Source organism: Panthera tigris, chromosome A2 (assembly GCF_018350195.1).
Source record: "Panthera tigris isolate Pti1 chromosome A2, P.tigris_Pti1_mat1.1, whole genome shotgun sequence".
NCBI lineage: Eukaryota > Metazoa > Chordata > Mammalia > Carnivora > Felidae > Panthera > Panthera tigris.
The window spans coordinates 485,696-499,218 of record NC_056661.1 but is presented as its reverse complement, the minus strand read 5'-3'; the positions used below and the strand labels follow the sequence as shown (position 1 = coordinate 499,218).

The window sequence follows — 13,523 nt, the reverse complement described above, 5'->3', positions numbered from 1 at the left end:
AAATGCCAAACGGCAGCCAACAGTGTGGATCCAATTTGGAGATGAGCGTCCAGAGCTGCGTGCCTGGGTTCCGGCCGACAAGGCCACCGTGTCCAGCCACTTGGCCAGCCACCCGAGGACAGGGAAGGTCCCAGGTTGCAGGCTCGCGCCCTGACCTGAGTCACCGCTGTCCTGCCAGGGGCCCCTGGCACCGGGGAACCCACCCACCTGCCCTGGTCCTGGCTGAGGCACCAGGAGGTGAAGAGCCCGCAGGGACCGCCCGGGCTCTGCCCACCCTGTGGTGAGGTCCCTCTGACAGCACGACTCCTCAGGACGAGGGGCCCGTCCTGGGTAGGGGACGGTCCCTCACCCCAAGCCAGCTCAGCGGATGCCAGCCGGCCGCCCTTGGCCCTCTGAGGGCTCACACACATGGGCGCCCTCTGAAGCTGCCCGTGTCCACTATACTTCTGCCTTTTCTGCATCACGTCCCCCCGGTCAGGGGCTGGGACAAAGAGCCCAGACTCCGTGGGAATCTAGAACTGCCACGTCCCACCTGTGTGACCCAGCATCAGCTCCCTGACCACCGTGCCTCAGTTTCCCCATACTTACAAGGCGATACTAGTTCCCACCTCCCGGCTGCCGTGCAGATTCAACAAGTGAACACACGGGAGGTGTTTTTCCCAATTGTGGTAAAACGTGTAATAAAATTTAACACTTTAACCATTTTTTTGTTTGTTTTTGTTTTTTGAGAGACAGAAGACAAACTGGGAAGGGCAGAGAGAAGGAGTGAGAACCTCAAGCACGCTCCATGGAGCCTGACGCGGGGCTGGACCCCGGGAACCACGAGATCACGACCTAAGCCAAAAATCAAGTCCACGTTTAACCGACCGAGCCACCCAGGCGCCCCTCATCGCGACCACTTTCAAGTGCACAGCTCAGGGACATCAGGCGCACTCACGCTGTCGTGCAGCCGCCCCCACCACCCGTCTCCAGAACTTTCCATCTCCCCAGACTGAGACTCTGTCCCCAAGCAGCACAGACTCCCCGCCCCCTGCCCACCCCTGGCTCCCCCAGTCTGCTCCCTGGCTCTGTGGACGCGACTCCTCAGGGGACCCCCCGTGCGTGGGGTCACGCAGGACGTGTCCTTCTGTGTCTGGCTTCTGTCACCGCGCAGTGTCCTCGGGGTCCATCCATGTGGTGGCAGGTGGCACTTTCTAAGGCTGGATCACATTCGGGCGTGTGGACGGACCACGGAGTGTCTACCCTTCGTGCGCGGACGGGCACCGGGGGTGTCTGGCGACTAAGGACCGTGCTGCTGTGAACGTGGGTGTGCGGGTACCTCTTTGCGCCCCGACGTGCATCTCCTGCGGGTGAGAGGGAGCCCGGACACGGGAGTGTGGTGAGAGCCGGGACACAGGCCTGCCGGAGCACGGGGAGGCCCGATTTCCGAGGACCCTCCAGACCGTTTGCTACGCCAGCACCCGCCCCACGTCCCCACCAGTGCACCCGCGGTTCCCTCCTGGAACACGGCCGGCAGGCACCGGGTGTCGCCGGCCTCTTCCCCTCGGCAGTGACTGCGCAGGATTTGGGGTCAGCTTGTGCTACAGAACGTGCACGTGAACCTCAGCCCGGACCTGATGGTTCGCCCCGTGCCAGGCACCTGCCGCACGCCAGCTGTGCACAAGCTCTGAGGCCTCCCTGCGGACCCAGAAGGGCCATGTCCCGCTTTACAGATATGGAAACTGAGTCTGGGCCCGAGTGCAGCTTCTCCGAGGCTGCAGTGACCAGATGGAGAGGCCAGCGGGGACCAAGTGTCCCCTGATGCTCTCGGGCCTGAGTCAGATCACAGCCCCCCCCACCCCTCCCCTCAGCCCTGCAGGAACCAGGAAGGTCAGCTGCCTCTGCCCCGGGCCAGAGGGCGGGAGGAGTGACACGGCAGGAGGAAACCCCAGGACCCACGGAGTCAGCAGCTGAGGGTCCAGAGTGGTGCTGGGCGGTGGGGGGGGGGGGGGGGGCTCTGACCCTGTGAATCTTTGGGAGGTCAGGGCAGGGGAACAGCACCCCCGAGGCAAGAATCCAGAGCCAGGAAGGGCGGCCTCCAGATGAAGGTCGAAACGCTCAGCCCATCTCGTGGCCACCTGCCAGCTCCCTTCCCAGCACCCGGCCCCCAGAACCAGCAACACATCTCCTTCTGAAACATTTACTCCCGGAACACGTACAGGCAGCCAAGGGCATGGAGGCACAAGGGCACAGGCACCAGGGGCTCCGAGTGACCCTCGCTTGGGTCTGGGCACCAGAGCCTCAGTCAAACCAGATCTTCCAGACTTTCTGGAGACCCGAGGGTGAGGACAGCCTGGGCCCAGCCTACAGATGGGAAAACAGAGACCCCGGCACTCTGGGGAGGGGGCTGGCACCCTTGGGACCCTGGCCAAGCCCCTTCCTGCCCTCCGCTGCCGATGGGAACCCCAGAGGCCCAAGGCCTGCTGTAACCCCATCCTGGCCTCAAGGGGCTGACGGAGCCCAACTGAAAGCTGTGGGGGTGGGGGGCTCACAACGTGGTGTCCCCAGTTGGCCAGCAGGACCCCATCTCATGCCCTATCAGCCGCCGTGTGGCGAGACCCGTGGCCAGGGCGCACAGCCAGAGCAAGGGGCCATCCCTGAGCCCAGGAGCGGGATCCGAGCCGGGACTGCTGGTTCCGGCTCCAGGTTCTCCAGCACCTGCTCAATCACGTGGATTTTCTAGGTCATGAAGCTGAGCTGTCAGAGGTGGGCAGCCTTCCGGAAAGTTCCGAGGCTATGGGGCCCACGTGTCTGAGCCGGGCCCCGGGTGCCGGCTGACCACTGGCCACATCCCCAGGGCAGGTGTCCCTGGCCTCTCTCGGGCCCTTTTAGGCCAAGGGACGTTCTCATCGGGCCGTGTGGGCACACGTCCTTCTGGAGGACTCTGGCCCAGAACCGCCACCACGTGAGCCAGGCTGGGGGCACCCTTGCTGGGAGGCCATCAAAGGGACGGGACCAGCGGGACCACACTGCGCTCTCTGAACCGTTCCTGCCCGGGGTAACCCCCACCCGCACCTCAGAAGCCACCCCTGCCCCAGCACACCCTCCCACCGAGTGTGGCCTGGTCCTCACGGTCGAGCGAAAGCCCTGGGGCGGCCGACCAGTCTCTGAAAAGAACCGTGACTTCCTGACACGGAGTTTTAAAAACCGGACTCAGGGGGCTCTGCTGAAACAGGTCCCGCTAGGAGTCCCGGAGCCACCACGCGGGACCTGGGGCCACCCCCCGCCACCGCCAGGGCACACAGAGGGTTGAAGAGAAGAGGCTTTTAGTCCTTTCGTTAAAGACGGAGCGGCACCAGAAGCCACACGGGGGCACCGGTGGCCAACACGTGGTACGCAAGGCTCCTGAGGGGGCAACGCGTCCAGGGGCCGCCCGGCGGGCGGGGCGCTCACTTGGCCGGCCGCGTGATGATGCGCGTGGAGAAGTCGAACAGGTCGCGGTTGACCTTCCGCAGGTTCCGCACCTCGTCCTCCAGCTCGGCCACGCGGATCCGCAGCTGGTCCTGGCCGCCCAGGACGCTCTGGGGGAGGACAGGGAGCCGGGTCGCCTGCGGGTCCCGGGCGGGGAGGGGGCTCGGGGGCGTCCCCTGCCCGCCCCGTGGCCCCGGCCCACCTTCTCCATCGTGCCGCTCATCACCGCGTGCAGCTGGTCCGCCCGCTCCAGGTGGCTGGGCTCCGAGCCCTGCAACACAGAAGGGGCCGCGTGGCGCCCAGTCAGCAGGGGCAGCGGCCCCGCCGGGGAGGTGCCTTCCTGACACCCGCTGGCCGGGGGGACGCTGAGGCTTGCGGAAAGGAGCGCCAGACGCCGGGCTGGGGCGCGCGACGTCTCTACTGAGGTCACGGGCTCCAACCCCCCGGCCGGACGCGTGCAATGTGTACTCCCAACGCGGCCCGGGGGGCAGGGACACCCGAGGCCACGCCGTGGGCGCAGCGCTGGGCCCTGACGGTCGCGCAGAGACCAAGGTCAAGGAGGCCCAGGAGACGGGCCGGCCGCTCGGCCGAGGCCTCCAGCCCCGGCACACCGTGGGCTGGACGCCGCGACTGCTGCGGGGAGGCCATCTGTCTCCTGCTGGACAGCGTCCGGGCACGCGGCCCTCGTCGGCACAGCCAGAGGCCGGCTGTCCGCAGGAGGGCTCCGGACACCCCAAGGGGCTTGTGCCGTTCACGGCACAGAACGGTGGGCGGAGCACGGCCCGAGCGTGCCAGGCAAGGACCTGCAGAGCAGGCGGGTGCCCCCGGGCCTGGGGCGGCAGACGGGCCATCCCTGGGGGCTCCCCTCCCCCCCCCCCGCGGCCCCCCCGCGGAGAAGCGGCCGGACACACGGTACTTTCAGGCCAAGCTCTGCTCCGCAACGCGCCCTCGTTCCGAACGCCCTGGGTTTCCTGAGCTCACCTGCCAAACCCCCGCCTGGGCTCAGTCGCCAGGTCAGAGATGCCCCCTCACCGGGAGCGCCGGTGCCCGAGGCAGGTCACCGCCCTGAACCCGACGGAACGTGCAGAGCTGGGCAGAGGAAGGTCTTCCCGAGGCCCAGGGAGGGGACGCCTGTGTGGGGACGGGGACGTACCTGCTGGTGGAGGCCCAGGCGCAGCGTGAAGCCCCCTCGGTGGGGCTCATCCCCGTGCTCGGCGCCCAGCAGGTGCTTGTTGAAGTGGGGCAGGGGCAGGCCCGGCCTGAAGTCCGAGCTCAGCATGCTGAGCGGCGCCAGCATGATGGAGGCGTTGGTCACAGGGCCTGTGGCAGGGCAGGCCGCGGTCCGAAGCCGCCCCAGGCCACGCAGGCGGCTCCCACGGGCCCCCAGTCCTCACCCCCCCGCTGTCCAGGAGCGGCACCGCCCGGACCCCGGGCCTCTCCTCACAGCACAGGCCCCGGGGCGGCCAACTCGCCGGGGAAAAACCGCGGTGTGGACAAACCGGCGAAGCCGCGCGCCTTCGAGAGCCCCCGGAGGAGCTGGCTGCCCCGTGCCCCCGCACCCAGGGCGCCTCACCTTTGAGGGTCACCGTCCTGATGCACTGCTTGCTCTGGACGTCCCACAGGCGCACGGTCTCATCGTGGGAGCCGGAGAGCAGCACGCTGCCGTCAGTAGACACGGACAGGCAGGTCACCTGGTTCCTGGGGACGACGAGCCCCACAGAGGGCGGCACAGGTGACCCCAAGCCGAGAGCCCGAGCACGGGGCCCCTCCCGCTCCCGGCCCCGCCCCGCACCTGTGCCCTCTGAACGCCTTCCCGCTGTCCTGCTCCGGCTGGAAGGTCTTCTCTCTCTGCCCAGGCTGTGGAGGCCGAGAGGGCCCGGGGCCGCACCTCAGCCCGGGGGCCCCAGGAAGCGGGGCGGGGGGGGGGGGGGGAACCTGGGGTCCCACGGCCCACTGAGCACCCCGGCCCAGGCCCAGGCACCCCCTTCCCCCACCTGTCCACTCACCCAGGTGCAAAGGTCGACCTGGAAGATGGAACCGTCGCTGCCGCCACAGAACAGGTGGTGCTCGGCCAGGTCCATGGTCACGGCCACGATGGCCACGTCGAACAGCACAGAGAGCAGGAGCTCGCCCGACGAGACCTCCCACAGCTGGGGGTGTGGGTGCGATAGGAGCTCTGGCCGCTCTGGACCCCCGGGAACCGGGGCCGCAGCCGTGGCCCGGGGGTGCGGAGAGACCCAGCCTCCCTGGGGGCAGAACTCGCCTCTCAGGCCCATGACCCCTCCCCCCACCTGCTTTAGCCACCGCTGGCCCCCGCCCACCGCAAAGCCCGAAGGGCCAGCGTGCCCTCAAATCCCCTGAGGTCTGGCCAGGGAGCCGCCAGGCACAGGCAGCCAACTGGGAATTTCCAAGCCGACGCAGGCCTGGACCGTCCACCCTCTGGCCGTCCTTGAGGCGGGAGGCATCAGGGGGATTAGGAGCTGTCTGGAGCTGCCAGCCTGGGGAAAGGAGGCGACTCACTGGCTCACGCTGGCCAAGAGCCTGCCAGCTGCCAGGACATGACTCACAGATCCACTTGGGGGAGGGGGGTCCCTACCTTCACCGTCTGGTCCAGCGAAGAGGTGGCCACCCGGGCCAGGGGCCCCCCAAAGCCACAGTGCAGGTCTGTGATGGGGAGGGTGTGACGAGACCAGACATGCCGGGGGGCTGGGGTCCTGGAGGGGTCCACCTGCAGCACGCTGTGTGCAAGAAACAGACCTCGGCGAGAGGGGGGGGGCGGGGGCCCACCCCCTGATGCCCCCGCCTGGCTCTCAGCCCCCTCCCACCCTGGGGCCCCGGCACGGCTCTTTCCACGTGCGCTGGGGCCAGACCCGACCCGAGAGGGCCCGAGGCCCCACCTGCACAGGCTCCACACCAGCACCAGGCAGTCTTTGCCCCCCGAGAGGAAGTGGCTGCTGTCCCCAGTGAACCGCAAGCACGACACATCCTGATAGTGGCGGCTCAGGATGACCAGAAGGTTCCCCGTGGAGACCTGTGGAGGGTGCACACAGGTCAGGGCAGGAAACGGGCGCTGCCCCCGCCCCCCCGGCTGCCAGGCCACACGGGGGCGCTGGGGGGAGAGCCTGTCCACACTGACTGTCCCAGCGCTCGGGTCAGGGGTTCACGGCCAGGGTGTCTGGGAGGAATACTGAGGCCTGGCGGGAGGCCATGCCTCTTCCCGGCTGTCCTGCCTAGGACATCCCCAAATGGATGATGATCTTGTTGGAGCTCCCACCCCCTCGTCCACAGTCACCCTGACCTCTGAGCCCTGTGCGTCAGCTGGCCCGAGGACCCCTGTCCAGTGCGGGACAAGGCCGTCACGTAACCATGGCGTCCGGGGAGGGCAGGGGCTTGTCTGCACGGAGGAGAGTGACAAGGCCACAGAAGAGGCTGGTGAGGCCGTGGGCCCTTCCCTCCAGAACCAGCCAGACCTGGGACCCAGGAGCGGGAAGTGCCCGTCTTCAGACGCCACCACAGGGGGATGGGCCGGTGGCCGGGGGCAAGGGGGAGGCCCCTGGCGGCACGGACAGGTGAGCCTGGGAAGGTGGGGTGGGCTGGGGGGCCAAGACTGTGTTGCGAGTTGACTGGTGTTCCCCTAATACCCAGATTCCCGTTCTAACTCCCGAGACCTGAGGCCTTCCTTGAACACGGGGTCTTTACAAGTCTAACCACACACCAGAGGATGGCCCTGAATCTAACCATTGGTGTCCTTACATAAGGAAAAGCCGGAGAAACACACAGCCTCCCCCTGAGGCCCCTGCTCTGAGCATTTCCAGCTTTCCTCCCCCCTCATCCACACAGACGGAGGTGGGGAAAGGTGGACAGTGGCAGATAACCGGAGTCAGGTCCTCAGGCGGAGTTGCTGCCTTGGGTTGGCTGTGGGGGGCGCCCCCTTGTGTCCATGGCCCGCACCGGTCAAGAATTCTCCCGGAGGGTGAGGGAGCCAGGGTCAGACCACAGAGCCCACCAGCCAAGACCCAAGACGTCCCTCATTAGAGAGGGAAAGGGGACATTGATTTCTGCCCACATTCCCTGCACCAGGGCAAGGATTTCTACCATGATGGGCAACCTTTGAAGAAACCCCCCGCCCCGCCCCAGTTTCCCTCCCTGCACCAGAGCAACCGCTTCCTCGTTTTAGAATCATTAAAAATCGTTAAAATCATTAAAAGCCTCTGGGGTGAAATAACTAAGCCCCCTCGTATCTCTGTGGCCCTCAGACCTCTGGGGGAAGTACAAAGGCCGTTTTACAGGTGTGGACAAGGTCAAGAAAGGCAGAGCGTGATTATGTGTCCATCTTCTGGCTCCAAACCCTGTGCTGTCTGTGCAGGAGGTGACGCGGGTGTCCCCCGCCCAAACATAAGCAACTGTTGGTGACAACACGGTCTAATTAACCCAGCGCCCTGAGACCAAATCCCACTACCTTGGCTCTTACCTCCCACAGGTATATGCTCTCTGCAATCCCTGCCAGGACATACAGGCCATTGGGCGATGTGGTCAGACAGGTGACAGGTCCAGGACACATGATCTTCTGCTGGAGCTGGTCCTAGAGAGACATAAGAAGCCTCTGAGCTTCGCGTGGAACTCGGAAGCTAGGGGACAGTGGGGAGAAAAGTCCGAGAGAGCTAGAAAGAAGGGCAGGAACAGGGTGATTTGAACTAATCAAGGGTCATCAAGAAGGCACCTGATCCAGCCCAGGCTTTGCAGGCTGGAGGGGGAGGCCTGCAGATTGCTGGATCAAAGCAGAACGGTGCTCACTCTGGGTGGGGGTAGGGGTGGGCAAGCCACAGAAGGTCCAGGAAGGAGTTGGAGAGCCCAATGGCCAGGCGGCTTGTGCCACAACCCCGCCTTCCCTAACATCCAGCCTGTGATCCGGACGGTCAGTTTTCTCATCTCTTTAAAGGGAAAACTTCCTGAGTATGAGCGGACCACACCAGGTAAAGCCAGAACACAGAGCTTGTCCCGAGAAACTTCAGCTGTCAGAGCCGGGCAGCAAGAAACTTCAGTGGCTGCACGTTGGGTGTTTATAAGAAAAGACCAATGGGCCCTTGGGATGAAGGGTAGTATCTCTTTGGGGGGGGGGGGGGGGAATAAATGCATGACTCTCCTGGGCCTCTGATATTCACCTTCCAAGAACAACAGACCCGTGGAACCCCCACAGAAAATCCTTTTTTCCCCCCCTTCTCCTTAAATGAGCAGCAAACAAGTTTATTAGGGTGTTAAGATCAGAAAGCTCTCTTTACAGAAAGGGAGCATTCAAGAGCGAACACTCTGAAAGTCCTTTGCTTAAACTTCGCTCCCCAAGCTCCCTCCTACTTCCCCAGCCCATCAAGGGTGCCTGCCGCACAGACGCTCCTCACTGTCCCCAGTGGCCCACCCTCAGCCCAGCGCCAACGATCCCACCCAACCCAGAGCGAGCCTCCCTCCTCGCCAACCGCCCCCAGACCCGCGCATGCGCAACGCACCCTAACCGAGACCACCCCGGCCCCGGTTCAGGGACCCCGCGGGCCCCACCGACCCTTCCCCCGACCCCACTCTGGGGCACCCCGCGCACTCTCCGACGAAGCCCGGGCCGGGGCGCGCGCCGCCGCACCTTCCGCTGCAGCTCCCAGGCGCTGATGTAGTTCTTGCCCAGCTGCGCCGCCAGCAGGTACTCGCCATTGAGCAGCGCCAGGCCGCGGGGTCCGGCCTGGCCGCCGCGGTACGTGAGCAAATTGGCGCCCGAATGCAGCTCCCACACGATGCAGCTCCACAGCTGGGCCGCCGAGTCCGTACACACGGCCACTTCCATGGGAGCCGCCATCTTGCCTCCCCCCACCGCCCCGGAAGTACGTCACGCCAGCGAGACTCCGGCACCTGCGCCGCGGCGGCTAGAGCGGCGCCCACGTCTCCTCGCCCGGGCTGGCGCGTGACCACGTGCTCCAGAGGGGGCTAGATCCCCGCCCCGCGGCGGTGGGGGCGCGTGCCGTGGAGTTGGTGACCGTGGGAGGGGACCTCGCCCCCAGATAGGTGGGGAAGTCGGGGCGCAGGGTCTCCTGCAGAGAACTTCAGAGCCCGGAGGTCTCCTGGCCGTCTCCGCTGGGCGCCTTTGACCAAGTGACGCGGTCTCTCGGGTTCCTTTTCTTTTTTTTAATGTGCGAATAGTAAAGTCCCGAGCTCGCAGGCCTCGATAATCATTTGCACGAAAAACGCGCACTGCGTACCTAACCTGTCCAGCTGAACGCCCCCGGGTCCACCGTCCGCTGCCCCCAGACCCCTCTTCTCTGGGGCCACGAAGTGCACCTGTACATTTCAGGAACGTGGTGCAGGCCAAACAAGTCCCGATCTCAGTCTGAGGGGCGCCTACCCTCCACTACAGCTGCCGGCCCCAGGCCGGGTCTCCAAACAGCGCCTTTCAAAAACGTGGAATTAGTTGGAAACCTGTGAAGTCAATCCACTTAGCCGGTGAGGCCTTGGCGTCTATTCCCAGCGACACTGGAGGGTGCCGGATGCCCGGGGTCTGCAACAGTGCCGGAAGCGCCCGCCCCAAGCTGCCGAGGGCGTTATGGGAGCAGGTGTCCTAGAGCAGGGCGGAGACCGTGCGCCCCCAACCCCGCTTCATATCCAGGAGGCGATGGGTGGACGGAGGGAGGGAACCGCCTGAGCGAGGAACGGGAGCTCGGGGCGTGGGGTATCCGCGGCTCCAGCCCCGACCGCCAGGTGGCAGGCGCGAGCCTCGGACCGGGAGGCCGGACCCGGAAAGGGCTTTTGCCCACGGCGGCTGCTCCCAGCTCTGGGGCCACAGCAAGAAGCAGTTACGGGGATAGGGCTGCCACGGGGGACCTGCCTAGTTTGGGGGTCTGGAAGAGGGGCTTCCGAGAGCAGGTGTCACTTGAGCAGGGAATTAACAACTTGGAGGGAAAGGTGGGCAGAGGAACGTGCAAAGGCCCCGAGGCAGACCATGGAGGATAAAGCTGGGCAGTGCAGGGCCTTTCAGCCAGTGGGTAGCCTGGATTTTACTTTATCCTGGAGGGCGAGGATCCATTGGGAACTTAAGGACTCTTGTAAATTGACGTGAGGAGAGCTGAGTGTGCAGGGACCTCCTAGTTCAGACAGGTTGCAAGTGGAACCAGGTCTCCTTGATTTCCACCCTCACAACGAGTTGATGCTCCTAGGTTCCTCAAAATTTTTTTTTTTAATTTAAGAAAAAATTTTAATGTTTATTTTTGAGAGAGAGCTTGTGCAAGCGGGAGAAGGGCAGAGAGAAAGGGTGACACAGGATCAGAAGCAGACTCTGCGCTGACAGGAGAGCCGATGCAGGGCTCGAACTTGCAAACTGAGAGATCATGACCTGAGCTGATGTCGGTGCTCAGCTGAGCCACCCACGCGCCCCCTCAAATATTATTTTAAACACTGGGTGGCTCAGTCGGTTAAGCGTCTGTCTTCTGTTCAGGTCATGATCTCCGGTTCATGAGTTCAAGCCCTGCGTCGGGCTCTGTGTCTCCCTCTCTCTCTGCCCCTCCCCCGCTCACACTGTCTCTCTCAAAAATAAATAAACATTAAAAAAAAAAAAAGTGTGAATAAGAGAAACAAAATGCCTGGAATGCTAATTTACGCTTTTCAAACATTGGTTTCCCAAAATCAAATCTTTGAATCCCGAGTCCCTGGCACTCCGTGGAATCTGGTTTGAGAATGTGTTTGAGAATGCCGCTGTGTGGCTCCCAGGAGTGGACCCTGGTGGCCTTTCTTCTAAACATCAGCTCAAGGCTTCAATCTGCACTTTTTTTTCAATTTTTAAAAATTTGAGAGAGAGAGAGAGAGAGAGAAAGAGAGTGTGAGCCTGGGAGGGGCCAAGAGAGAGGAGGAGACAACGCAACGCAGGCTCCAGGCTCTGAGCTGTCAGCACAGAGCCCGACATGGGGCTTGAACTCATGAACCGAGAGATTGTCGTGACCTGAGCCATAGTCCGGACACTCGATCGCCACCCAGGCGCCCCTTGAACCTGCACTTCTGAGCTGTGAGGCGAATCACTGTGAAGTTCTGGGCCTCAGTTTCCCCACATGCACAGCTACTGCAGCCACTGTAGTTTCCCGTAGCTATGGGATCTGGGTCCTGGGTCTGCGTCTGCTTCCAGGAAGTCTGGCCTGGAAGTCTCCAGATCCCTGGGATCCAGGACACAGGGGCAGGCCCAGCAGATGTGGGTTGCAGAACGACCAACTGTGCAGACGGGTGCCAGAGTGTGAGGGGGCAGGCTTGATGCCCGGAGGGCGCTGGTTGCTGGCACTCAGGCAGGGGCAGGCCCAGGCGACAGCTGGATCGCAGTCCTGGCCCCTCACAGGCCTCCTTCCCCCTCCTCCCCTCCCAGGAGGTCAGAGGTCACCCCACCCCCAGCCCAGCCAGCGTGGAATGAGGACAGACCAGTTGTGTCAGAAGAGAAAGGCTACAGCCACACTTTGGGGGGGGGGGGGGCGTCCAGGGACCACCCCTGTCGCCAGACCTCCTTGGTGCCAGCTGGATGCCTGGTCCCAAATCCAAGTCTGTAGTGTGTGGCTAGAGGGGCAGAAGCAGGATGGGGGAAACCGAGGCACAGATACGGTTCCCCCACCGCCACCCCAGTAAGCCCTGAATTCTTTTTTGTTTTCGAGAGAAAGAGAGCGCAAGGGAGCGAGGGAGGGGCAGAGGGAGAGAGGGAGAGAGGGAGAGAATCCCAAGCAGGCTCCACCCTGGCAGCACAGAGCCGGACACGGGGCTCAGTCCCACGAACCGTGAGATCATAACCTGAGTGGAAATCAGGAGCCGGACGCTTAATCGACTGAGCCATGCAGGTGCCCCTAAGCCCCGAGTTCTCATTCGTTATTATTTTTTCATTATTGAGCACCTCCTGTTTGTAGGCAGTGGGTACACACTGAAGAAACAAACCGAACCCCCTTTCTGGCGTCCTGGCCCACAGGCCCCTTCCCAGGGCAGCCGCGTCAGGGCCACGCGTGGTGGGAGGGAAGGCAGAGGACTCGCTGAAAACCCTCTTGCTCAGGCATCCCTTCCGGCACCGGCTCCGAGCCCCGGTGCTTTGCAGGTTCCCTCAGCTCTGCTGGCTGGACGCGGGTCCCCACGTTACCTCCAGGAGCCTCCCCGGCCTCCTCACAGGCGCGGAGCGGGAGGCCAGGGGGACAGAGGCTGCTGGGTTCTGGGAGGCGGGGCGGGCAGTGACGGGGCCTGCCGCCTCCCTGGTCCCCCAGGGGCCGTGTGACCTCAGGGGCTCTTCAGCGGAGGAATGAAGGGGGGCACCGGCTGGGCCAGTTTGCAAGAAGCAGTGTTTTCCCTTTTTCAAGGATTTTTCTTTATCTCCGGTGTGTGAAGGGGAGGGGCCCTAGAGGAAGGTGGGTGACCTGTCCTCCGACCTCTCCTGGCCCCCCAGGTCCACGGAGGCTGGGCCCAGGACGTACAGCTGACTCACTTTCAGCAGGTGCGGAAAGCGCGTGGATAAACCGGGGCAACCGCCAGCTCGGACGGAGGGGCGGCTGGCTGTCCCCCGTTCCTGGTGCGGCCTTGGGGGGCTGACCCGGGCGGGAGGGGCCGGCCAGGGGGAGGTGGGGCGTGCCCGCTGCGGGCCTCGCTGACCTTGAGCCCGGCACAGCCTGTGCGCGGGTGTCACGAGGGCGAATGGAGCGGACGTCCCAGAAAATCTCTCCCAGACACGAAGCTGCGGAGCCGGTGTGGTTTGGGTTCGGAGGCAGGGCGCCCAGGGGCCCCCTTCCGTCTGTGCGGAGGCCCGACCCCACCCCTGGGGTCTGGTTTCTCAGGCCGCACCCACGAATCCTACAACGTAAAACCTCGAGCCAAAGCACAGAGGGCGGGAAGGCAGGTGGGGGCAGGCTGGGCCCTGCTCCAGTGGGGGTGGGGGACTCCACGCGGGCACCCCACACGCGACCGGCCAGTCGAGCTGAGGGGCGCCCCGGGTGGCCCAGAAGCAGAGGCAGCAGAAACACAAGGCAGAGTGCTGCGGAAGTTTCCAGACGGATGAGGGACTGGCAGAGAAGGCCGCACCCAGGGGGCCTAGG

At 64.1% G+C, this 13,523-nt stretch overlaps 1 protein-coding gene across 5 annotated transcripts; it reads right to left on the bottom strand.

The window, feature by feature from the left end:
* Positions 1–816: 816 nt before the first annotated feature.
* On the bottom strand, positions 817–10,092 carry WDR18 (WD repeat domain 18). 5 transcript variants are annotated; one of them, XM_042977504.1, is made up of 11 exons: positions 9,080–10,088; positions 7,922–8,032; positions 6,348–6,481; positions 6,047–6,188; positions 5,457–5,600; positions 5,243–5,307; positions 5,024–5,148; positions 4,604–4,770; positions 3,653–3,721; positions 3,433–3,560; positions 817–1,343 (listed from the first exon to the last, which is right to left on the bottom strand). In XM_042977504.1, the coding sequence occupies exons 1-11, from the start codon at positions 9,287–9,289 to the stop codon at positions 1,280–1,282; spliced, it is 1,359 nt and encodes a 452-aa protein (XP_042833438.1). In that variant the 5' UTR covers positions 9,290–10,088; the 3' UTR covers positions 817–1,279. The 5 variants fall into 5 exon arrangements, with proteins under 5 accessions (XP_042833438.1, XP_042833441.1, XP_042833440.1 ...); XM_042977507.1 differs by lacking the exon at positions 9,080–10,088 and adding an exon at positions 8,613–8,871; XM_042977506.1 differs by lacking the exon at positions 9,080–10,088 and adding an exon at positions 8,245–8,558.
* Between the last annotated feature and the right edge of the window lie 3,431 nt (positions 10,093–13,523).

Coding starts and splice junctions, on each gene's coding strand:
- WDR18 (XM_042977504.1), bottom strand. CDS start 9,289: ATGGCGGCTCCCATGGAAGTGGCCGTGTGTACGGACTCGGCGGCCCAG. Junction 3,561..3,652: donor TGAGCGGCACGATGGAGAAG/GTGGGCCGGGGC, acceptor GTCCTCCCCCAG/AGCGTCCTGGGCGGCCAGGA. Junction 1,344..3,432: donor ATCATCACGCGGCCGGCCAA/GTGAGCGCCCCG, acceptor TCTCACCCGCAG/GAGATGCACGTCGGGGCGCA.